Below are 11,428 nucleotides of genomic sequence, written 5' to 3'. Positions count from 1 at the left end.
GGTCCCTTCCAACCCTACTTCTATGATTCTATGATATAGACCTAATGAAGGTTAGGTCAATCTAAGTGCCAGTCTATGCAGAAAGTCAGAGAGATTAAGCTGGGTAAAAAATGGTGGGCCCAGTCTAAGTTCATTTGAGGAGGTGAACTAACTTGGATTGGGAATGGGTTAGCCCAGTGGTCAACAACATTTTTGGGCAGAGTGCCAAAAACACCTGCAACTTCAGTGTATAAGATGCTGGCATGCCAGGGGTGGGTGATGGCGGAGAAGTGGGGAGCTTGATACTTGTTGTAGCAGCAGAGCCCCTTCCCCACTATCTGCTCTGAGGCAGATGTGCCAAGCAAAATGCCTTCATGTGTCATGCTCTTGCACCAGTGCCAGGGGTTGCCTACCCTGGGTTAGCCCAATCTATCAAACATCTGCATGTGTTCAGAGTACAGAACCAGGGCTAAGAGAGTCCAGCTACTTGACCCATCCCTGGGGCTGTGTTCTTCCTAAACACCTCCCCGCCCTTCCTCTGATGGGGTTATTTTTAGCTCCCTCTCCCTCTTCCCACCCCTCGTTGACTCTCCTCATTCCTGGGTGGACTACCCACCAGCCACACCCATCTTCCCAAAGCCTCCCACCCTCCAGACCTGCTAGCCCCACTGATTCTGCCTGCCTCTCCCCATGTCCCAGGTTATTTCTGCCAGGTTCCTGGTTTGGCTCCTGTCACTGGTGAACATGTGTACAAGCTGCTCCCAATCTACTGTCACTCATCTTAAATAAGCCATGTGATTGTAGACTGAGTTCAGTGAATGTCTGCATATACCTAGGAGTTTGTGGTGAAGGAAGAAAATCAAGATGAAAGGTACTGCTTTAGGACCATAGTTTACTCAGTTTATTCATATGAGTAGTTCCTTCAATTCAGTCTTACTAGACAAATAAGTAGAGCTGTGCTAATGGATTTTTTGAGTGGATGGCTGAACTAAGATACCCAAAAAGTTCATCCCTGCTCCATATTGCATCATTTATCAAATATCGAACACCATTTTATCAAGTAGAAGCATTTCATTTGACCTCAAATGAAAAGCTTTGCTTTTTTTGGATGTTTAACTCTTTATTCCTTTTTTTAAAAATAGGTGAAATTTGAAACAAAAAGTTAAGCCAGTTTATTCCAAAAATACCAAAATGATATTTTTAATTTTTTCCTTATTGTTCCTTTCCCCTACCTTCCCCCCACACCCCTTTTTGGTTGAAACTGTTAATTGGTTTCAGTCTGAATTGGCAAAAGTTCCATATCCTTCTGTCTCCTCAAAAATGCATTTTTCAGTGAATGTGCTAACTGCTGAAAGAAACTTTTACTCAGCTCTACAAATAATACAATTCAGACATGGAACTTGATGAAGTACCCATTATTGTAAATAGGTTCTTGTTGACTTTTAAAGAAATCCGTAAAACCTCATATCTTGTTTAGCAGAGTAGTGCTGGGAGGCTTTGTGGAAGGAGCATATTTAAGAGGGAACTGAATAAAGGGAGAGAGTACAGTTGATGACTGAGTGAAAATTGGAAGGAATCCACAGTACATACTGCAACAGAGTTGTAAGGAACTAGTAAAGTTCACTAAAAATTACAATTTTAAGGTTGAAGGAAGGTTAGAAGTACTAGCTAGACTAAAATATTATTGAAGGGGTGTTAGAATTAGGATAGGATTATCTTTTGGCATGTGGTGCATAAATACCAGTGGTTACATGTTGACTTCATACAAGTCAGTTGAAGTTTTGCCACTGATGTGAATACAGAAGCAAAGAAATTGTTTTCTGTAGATAAGGCAACATATTAGTTTCATAATTGGTACAGTTGGAAGGGACCTGAGCAGATCATCAAATCTGACCCCCTGCCATAGGCAGGAAAGAATGCTGGGGTCAAATGACCCCGGCCAGGTGATTGTCTAGCCTCCTTTTGAAGACCCCCAAGGTAGGAGTGAGCACTACTTCCCTTGGAAGTTGGTTCCAGATCCTTGCCACTCTGACTGTGAAGTAGTGCCTCCTGATATCTAGCCTGAACCTACTCTCAGTAAACTTCTGGCCATTATTCCTAGTTACTCCTGGTAGTGCCTGGATGGAACAGGGATTCTCCCATTCCCTGCAGGTTCCCCCAGTAAGTTTACAGACGGCCACCCAATCCCCTCGCAGCCTTCTCTTGTGGAGGCTTAACAGGTTCAGGTCCTGTAGCCTCTCTTCGTAAGGCCTGCCCTGCTGTCCCCGAATCATGCGGGTGGCCTTCCTCTGGAGAGACCTTGTTCCCCCTAGCGCCCCCCAAGATAACAAGGAATAATGGCCACAAGTTGTTAGAGAGTAGATTCAGGCTAGGTATCAGGAGACACTACTTCACAGTCTCACACTTCTCTCCTGCCCAAGGCAGAGGTTGGACCTGATGATCTACAAGGTCCCTTCCGACCCTACTTCTATGAAACTATGACCTGCCCCTAATGAACCCATGCTGGTTGCCCCTAAGAATAATGTCCCCTGCTGGTCCCTCGCAGATGTGCTCCTGGATAATTTTTTCAAAGAGCTTCCCAGGACCGAGGTAAGACTAATGGGCCTATAGTTACCTGGGTCCTCCTTCCTCCCTTTTTTGAAAATGGGGACCCCATAGGCCCTTTTCCAGTCCTCTAGCACCTGGCCAGAGCACCATGAGTGCTCATAAAGCCATGCCAGGAGTCCCGCAATGACCCCTGCCAATTCCCTCAGCACCCTGGGGTGGAGATCATCTGGACCTGCCAATTTGAACACATCCAGCCCCACCAGAAGTTCCCTAACTAGGTCCTCTCTGACCCTAGGTCTGGCAGTGCCTCTCCTGAGTCCATCCACAATCCCGGTGGGGGGATGTCCTGGTCCGTGCTCAGAAAAATTGGAGGCAAAGAATTTGTTAAAGAGGTCAGCTTTTTCATCTGATGCAATCACCAGATTGCCAAGCATGTCCTGCAGGGACCCCACATTACCTGGTGCCTTCTTTTTACTCCCCATGTATTTAAAAAAGGACTTCTTGTTATCTTTGATTCTGGTCACTACACCTAGTTCCAGCTCCACCTTAGCCTTCCTAACAGCCCCCCTACAATCTCAAGCAATAGAGGTATAATCCTCCTTGGTGATAGTCCCTCCCTTCCACCAGGTGTACACCTCCTTTTTAGTTTTCAGACATTCCTGAATGCCTCTGGTGAGCCATGGGGGCTCTTGAGCACTCTTGCCTGCTTTGATTTGCATTGGGACTATCACCCTTTGGGCTCAGAGAATCATTTCCTTAAGGAACGACCACTCATCTTGGACTCCCAGCTCCCCTACCGTCCAGGACCTCAGTGCCTCTCTGACTAATCTCCTTAACTCATTGAAATTGGCCCTCCTGAAGTCAAGGGTTACTGCCTTGCTGCAGGCCTTTGACACCCTTAGGCTATGCTACTCCTACTTCCCACAATTCTGTAAAATGGAAGGGAAGATAAAGTATAAATAGTCTGTCTATAGTGCTGCTTTTCCATATTGCAAAACTTGAAAATGATTTACATTATAATTCTCTGTTTAACTTGTTGCAGTCGGAAGTGGGATTCAGACCTAGTGCAGTTAAGGATTGACATGACACCTCATTCAAGTAATGACAGAAGGGCTTTAATAACTATGCCACAAACGAGCTATAAAACAAAATGACAGAAAAAGACTCCTTCCCACTATTCAATAAATGAGCTATCACAAAAGTCCAGTATCTATTAGCTGCAATAGTGTTTCTGACAAATACAAACAGAAAGCGGTTTCAGGCTTTACAGCCTTCACTAGGCATGGATCCCTCACTGAGAGTGATCAGCTGGGGGCAGGTTACAATGTTCCAGTGATTTTTTTTTTTTTTTTTTTCTCTGTCCTGAAGCCCATTTTGCCAGTAACTCTGTTTCCTCCTTATACTCTTCAAGGCTACGGACAAACGTTACACATAAACCAGTTTAAGTGATCAGAAACTGGTTTAAACCTGTAACAGAACAGATGTTCAGTGCACATAAACCAGTTTGAAAATGACTGAAACTGGTTTGAGATAAGCCTGGTTGAATGTAGTATCAGACTTAACTGATCTGGGTCAAACCAGTTTATGCAATGTCTGTCCCAGACCTCTTGCTCGTTTAAGGTAAACCAGACAATCCTGGCATGCTCTCTGGGCTGGGCAAGGCTCTCTGCTCCACATCAGGTGTGGCCCCTCCCCTCTTCTCCCTGGCCAGAGCTCTGGCAGAGACTTGCAGGCACATAGCATCTGCCTGGCTTCTGCCTGCTAAGCAGGGATTATTCTCCCCACTCCTCTGCCTTATGAAGACACCTCAGCATTAGTTAGCAGACCACATGCTGGCTACAGTCCGTGCTGTGGGAGATGACAAGAGCAGACAGGCTTTTTGGAGCTAATCAACAGGTAGCTTAATGTCCTTCCTGGGAAAAGCTGTTTAAGAAGAGTGTGAACTAAAGGAGAGAGGCTTTGTTTTCTTAATGGGTTGATAAACACTGATTTACAGGTGATAAACATTCCCTGCTAGGTTCCTGAGGAGGGGGAAGAATAATAAGATCATCCTGCCAGGGTCTGGCCACATCCCCCTCAGTGAAGGGAGGGCTGCTCTAGTGCCCCCCCAGCTTCTAGCCTGAGCCACTGCAGGCATGTGCCTGAATTTTTTCAGTCCAGTGGGGATGTCTGTACTGTTACAAACTGGTTTAGCCTAACCAGGTTAGACTAACCTGCAAAGATTGAATCAGTTTAGGCCCAGGCTTTTTGAATGAGTGTCCCTAGCCCAAAGCATTGTATAGCTTCAAAGCATTTCTCCTTGATAGCCGGCCTATTAAAGTTTTAACAAAACAGGCAGGGAGGGACCATCATGTTACAGTTGCTAGTTGCTTGAACCCTGTATTGGGTCATCCAGTTGTGAAACTTGTTTTTGCAAGCTTTTGATTAGTCCAGTAGTTACACATCAATCAAATGGGATGGGTGTTGACTGACTGAATGGCATACCTTGGGGCTCTGATCACAGGACACAGTTTTGGGTAGTTCTTTTAACAGTGGGGCAGAACCCAAAATAGTCTGAACTGGTAATGGTCTATGGAGACATTTGCAAAAACCCAAACAAACATTGAATGCCTGTTCCAAGAAATATGTCTTAATCAAGGGAGAATGCGTCAACAAGAAGGATATAGTTACATAGATAGATGCTGTTATTTATGAATGGTTTAGTATAATAAAGCATTGGGTACATTTGTAACAAGCATAGAAGATAAAATCAGTTGGAAATGCTTCATTTCGAGTCGTCCCAGTCACGCTCTTGCATTCGTGTGTGAGTGCATTGTTACTGGAGTTTGGCCATTTAAATTTCATGTGTAGGTCCCACTAAATAAAGTTTGTCCCCAGAATTTTCTGGGATCAGGTTTGTCCTTAGCTTTATTTAATTTCCTAGGGTTTCTTCATTTTTCAAGAATCTGTATTTTCTTATAGCACCAGACTTTTTCAGTCTTCAGAATTTTGTGATAGCCAGAATGTGGGACTGGTTTATCAAGCCTGTTTATATTCAGGTCCCCAGAGTCCCTAAATAAATTCTGGTTGTCTTCTGCCATACCATCTCCATCTCTATAATAATCTTTGAATATTAAGGCTACAAAACTTGAACAAAATATATAGCAGTTGACCACATCCAAGCCATCCCTTTGTGAACCGCTGGAATAATTTCTTCTAACTTTTGTTCAGCATGTCCCTTATCTGCCCATTTCCCAACTCTGTCTAAATCATTAGGCTTCAATCTTGTTGTCCTAATTCAATATATATTTTGTATCAACAGGAGATTTTACCTTACAAAAATTTCCATCCAGGTTGTTGCAATGTAAATAAATGTGTAACTAGAAAATAGTCCAAATACTCATCCTTGTGGCACTTTAACTTTCTTCCTGTTCAGTTGTTCACAGTATAACTTCTTTATCTTTTTCCTGTCTAAAGTGATTTGTGTTTATTCAGCCACCTTAGAAATCATGCTGATCTGTTATTGCTTGGGGTGGTTGTGCCTCATTCCCTTTTTAACTCTTTTTTTTTCTTTATACAATAAGCTACTTCACTGATATTCTTTTGTTGGTTTCCATTTCATTATTGCAACTGTTTCTTCTGTTCCTATCCCTTGGGGTGCCTGTAAACGTGCGGGACTTGTGATCCGCATTGGAGCGTGCTAATTAGCCTCAGTGTCTCATGTATTCAGCATCTCTGCACTTCAAAATGGCAGCAGAGTGCTTTAACAAAAACTCATCAAATGAGCTATAGTTAAAGCACCACCTCCCCTGCCATTTTGAAGGGGGGTGCTGAATACATGAGATGCCACAGATGTTTCAATTAGAGCAGTTCCCAAGAGCCGCTCTAATACAAGTGCTCCCTTCTCCTACCCCTCCCTCCCCCCCCAATCTCTGGAGCATGTGTAAAGAAACTCTTGGATGCTACATTATGTTTACTTTGAAATTTACATGTCCCTCAAAGCAGTGCCTTTTTCATGCAGGGAAGACATTGAATCCTCCTTTTGTAGATGTAATTCATACCTTCCAAGGCACATTAAGTTCTCTATAGAAAAAGTTCCTGCATCCTCTTCCCTTCCTCACCTTAGTACTAAAAGCAAACAAGTTCCAAGAAACACATCAGACAAAGACACAAAATTGGACACACAAGTAATGCTTGAGCAGTGGCAATCAATCTAAAGTGGGGTTGCCAGAGTCACTGAGATGTCTCTTTGACAATCCCTTGCAGTCAGGGATGAGTGTCTTCCATAATTATCTGTGTGTCCCAAGATAGCTGCTGAGACCTATCTGGGATCAACAGACTCTACTGCAGCTTGGACATGATTTTCCATTCGGGGTGGGTGGTGCTGAATTTTTGATTTAGTCAATGACATGCTGTTTCTGCAGCTCCCACTTTTCCATCTCCTGTTGTTATCACGAGGTTTCAAAGTATACTGAGATCCCTACAGCAGACTCTTCTTCCATATGGGCTGGTCCTGGGCAATAATCTCCCACGAGTTGACACTGATGTTGCATCTTTTTAAGTTGGCATTGAGGACATCCCTGAAGTGCTTTCTCTGCCCTTCTCTTGAGTATACATCTTGGCTGAGCTGGGAGAATAAAACCTGCTTCAGGAGTCTGGTGTCAGACATCCTGATGACATGGCCACCCAACGATGTTGATGTTGGATGATCATCACCTCAGTTCTCATGGTGTTTGCTTGCAGAAGGACACTAATGTTGATATATCTGTCTTCCCACTGGATTTAGAGGATCTTCCGCAGGCTGCATCATGGTACTTCTTCATGAACTTTAGATGTCTTGTGTATGTTGTATGTGTCTCAGCTCCATACAGCAAGATGGGAGTCATGACTGCTTGATAAACTATGAGCTTGGTTTCAGAGCTGATGTCATGATCTTTGAACACCTGTTTTTTCAGGAGTCCAAAGGCTACATTTGCACATTTGGGGTGATGTTGGATTATTTCGTTGATGTCAGCCTTGTGCTGAGATGGCTTCTGAGGTACAGGAAATACTCGACATTCTCCAGAGTCTCACTGTGGATCTGGATTACTTGGAACTGGGGACTGTTTATTAGGAGTTTGTTGGTGGAGGACCTTAGTCTTCTGAATGTTAAGCCTCAGTCCTGTTTACTTCTATACCTTGGTAAAGACATTGACAATTGCCTGGTCTGCTTCTGAGTGAGCACACACCACAGCATCATCAGCGTACTGGAGCTCAATTATTGAGGTCGGGGTCATCTTGGTTTTGGCTCAGAGTTGACTGACGTTAAATAGGTTAAACAGCTTACCATCCATTCAGTAGTTTGGCTCCACCCTGACAGGAAGCTTGTTGGTGGTCAGTTGTATCATTGTGGCAAGGAATATTGGGAAGAGTGTTGGAGTGATAACGCAGTGTTGCTTAACTCTTGTTTTAATCTCGAAGTGATCTGTGATGAATCCATTACTGAGAGCCACTGCTATCATGCCATCACAGAGCAGGTAGAGAATGGTGACAAATTTTGGTGGGCATCCATATTTTGGAAGGATCCTCCACAACGCTTCTTGACTAACGGGTAAAAGCTTTAGTGACGTTAAAGAAGGCCATGTAGAGAGGCTTATGTTCTCAGCATTTCTCCTGCAGCTGGCAATCTGTGAAGACTGGCAGTTATGCCTCTTGATACTCTAAAGCCACACCGAGATTCCAGGAAGAGCTCTTTGGCAAGTGGAAGGAGATGATTTAAGAGGGTTCTTGCAATAATATTTCCTGTGGTGGACAGCAGGGAGATCCCTCTGTAGTTTCCACAGTTGGACTTGTCTCCTTTCTTGAAGATTATCACAGTCGTGGCATCCCTGATGTCATTTGGGATTTCCTCTTCGTTCCAGATCCTTAAGATGAGAGCGTGAAATTGTGCTGTGAGCTCCTCTCCCCCACTTAAAGATTTCCATAGGGATTCTATCTGATTTAGATCTAGCCTTATCATTCTTCATTTTCTTGATGGCTTTCTTTATCCCTCATCAAGGGATTCTATGATCGTCTCTGACTGGGTGTTGTGGGATGGAGTTGAGAACACTCTCGTCAACAACAGACGCTCAATTGATAAGGTCTTCAAAATGCTCCTTCCTACGGACATTGATGGCCCCCTTTCCGTGATCAGGTCTCCCCCATCCTTAGGTCTCAAGGGGGTTGGTTCCCGAGTGCTTTGACTGTAGATAGCTTTGGTGGCACTGAAGAAACCGTGCATATCATGGATGTCAGCAGGATGTTGAATCTCCTTAGCCTTGTCTTCTCACCGTTTATTCATCATATTGTTGGTCCTCCTTTGAACCTGTGCCTTGGCTTGTTGGAGATTCAACTTCTTTTGCTTGGAGTTGGTGTCATTTTGCCAAGCTTGGCACTGAGATGTTTCAGGGAAGACATGGCTAGGAGACGGATAGCAAATATTAACAATAGAAAAGTTAACATTCTTGAATTAACAGAAAACAGAAAACATTGTCTAAATGTGTTTTCTTTTTAGCAAATTCAGCGAGTATCTATGAGCCGAAACTCTTCAGTTTAAAATCCTAGCTCCAGCCAGTCAAGGCAAAACTCATATTGCTTTTATTGGGGCCAGAGTTCTACCTTTAATATTTTCTGGTATTAGCACAAGACCCTTAGCCCACAGATGTCCATTTTTTCTACTGTCTCATTTGTTCTAACATAGCACAGCACATCTTACATGTCTCTGATCACAGGGCAGTGGACCCAGGTGGTCTCTTCCAGTCCAGTTATTCATCTAAAGAGGATGTTTTCCCCCATTATGAGATTATTAATTTTGCTTGTTTGTTTGTCAATAAAGTTTTAATATTAAAACATTTCTTGAATATTGTTATGTTTGGAATTTTGTCAGAGAAAGACTAATTAAGGATTTATTCATTAAATAATTGACCATCACATGGATTTCAGGTTCTGTGGTTTATTGAATCAATAATTGCATTTTAGAAATTCTCTTTTTCCCCCTTAGCTTGAGTTGTTATTAAAAAAGTAAGCATTGCTATTCTAGGCCATCTCAAACAATAACTGAACTTGTTTTCAAATGCTTTCAAAATAAATTGATGCCCGGAATCAATCAACATATTATATGGTGTTTAACTATGTAAGTAAGAAAACAGTGAAACACATTGAGCCCATTCTGTTCAAGTAAATAAAATATTGAGTAATTTTGTTTTTTTGCTTTTTTGTTTTTCAATTATAGGGAAAAGACATGTATCTCATACTGGAAAACGACATGTTAAATTTGGTTGACCCAATGGATCGCACTGTTCTTCATTCCCAGCCCATTGTGAGCATCAGAGTCTGGGGTGTGGGCCGTGATAATGGCCGGTGAGTTAGAGTCTAATTCTTTGCTGTTTTGTCCAGTTAACTTCTACAAATGCAGGATACCGTTGCAGTGTCAAAATTAAACAGAAAGCTTTGAAACAAAATGAGTTTCAAATTTTCAAAATATGAAAAAGTTTTGAAACGTTTCAACTTTCGAAGCCAGGCTTGCTATAGCTAAACAGAAACTAAGGAGAGGGAAGGGGAGGAGGGGGAAAGGACTGCTTTGATATTGACATCTAGCTCCCTGTTCAATTCCCCAGTTCTCTGATCATTTCCCCAGCTCTTCCTGGGAGGCGCGGGCCCCCCCAATCTGCATGCAGGTTTTCAGCAGGCTGCCACTGAAACTGCCCCCCAGGAAGAGCTGGGGAAATGATTAGAGAGCTGGGGAATCGAGCAGGGGGCTGGGGAATTGAACCGGGAGCCAGGGTAATGTTCAGGACTCCCCAGCTCTCTGATTGTGGAATGACAGCAGGCTGGGACTGGCACTGTGCACAGCCTGTGACGAGTGCCAGGAAGACTGGTGCTGGCCTCAACCAGCAGCGGCAACCTGCTGTCATCCCGCTTGCAGATCCGGTGGCCCAGGTCCCCCAAGAGGGCTGCAGGGCTGTGCAAGACTCCTCCTGGGGGGCCTAGGCCCCCGGATCTGCGCACAGGATGACAGCAGGCTGCCACTGCCAGCTGAGGAAGCGGCAGCACCAGGCTTCCTGGTGCTCACCACAGGCTACACCCAGCAGCAGTCCCAGCTGGCAGCAGCAACCTGCTGTCATCCTGTGCGCAGATCTGGGGGCCCATGTCCCCTTGGAGGAGTCTGGCATAGCCCCGCCCGGGCAGGACTCCAGATCTGCGCACATGATATGAGTTTTTCTGTCAGCAGTTTGAAGTACAGTTTCCCAGAAACCCCTGCACCTATCTCCTTGAAACTTGGCAGCTTCATGCCCTCAGAAGGGGCTACCATCCCTGCAATTTTCATCCGCATCAGGCAAGAGATGACAAAGTTATAGGCATTTTCATGATTCCTCATTACTTCCTATGGGCAAAATATCAAAACACGTCAAAACAGCTAAACAGTTTAAACAAAACAAAACAGTGCTTTGAAACAAAGCGAAACAACGAAATGAAATACTGTCCCTTTGAAATGGAATTCAAAATGACACGGTGCTGTTTCTCACAGACCTAGTATTTAGAGATAAGCAGGAAAGTGTGTTCCTGTCCTGTGTTTGAGATTTAAAAAAAACCCTGTCATTCAAGAGTGGGTTGAATTAGAATTACCATACGTTTGTTTTTTTCCAAACATGTCCTCTTTTTTTGCCCCCAATCTCTGTCCAGGTGGGTTTTTTAAATCTGACCAAATGTCCAGGGTTTTCCTTTGTTCCACTGGTGGGAGCAGGAAAAGGATGATTGGAGGCAACAGGGAGCACAGATGTACCTACCTGCAGCTGCAGAAGCGCGTGCAGACACATGTGGCACTTCCTGTTTCCTCTGATCACCCTCCCCCTTCTCCCACCAGTGGAGCAAAGCAAAATCCCAGACATTTGGTCAGGGCAGGGGA

General features: G+C 44.0%; 1 protein-coding gene across 12 annotated transcripts in view; it reads left to right on the top strand.

Moving 5' to 3' along the window:
* Positions 1-11,428, top strand: part of APBB2 (amyloid beta precursor protein binding family B member 2) — a 364,788-nt gene that overhangs the window by 273,173 nt on the left and 80,187 nt on the right. For all 12 annotated transcript variants that reach the window (XM_019526015.1, XM_019526014.1, XM_019526019.1 and 9 more), the window contains one exon: positions 9,755-9,882. In XM_019526015.1, the coding sequence (XP_019381560.1) occupies positions 9,755-9,882 (128 nt within the window). The remainder of the gene's footprint in view (positions 1-9,754; positions 9,883-11,428) is intronic.

Source organism: Gavialis gangeticus, unplaced genomic scaffold (assembly GCF_001723915.1).
Source record: "Gavialis gangeticus isolate Ggan-Ray unplaced genomic scaffold, GavGan_comp1, whole genome shotgun sequence".
Taxonomy (NCBI): Eukaryota; Metazoa; Chordata; order Crocodylia; family Gavialidae; genus Gavialis; species Gavialis gangeticus.
This window is presented reverse-complemented; position numbering and strand designations above follow the sequence as displayed.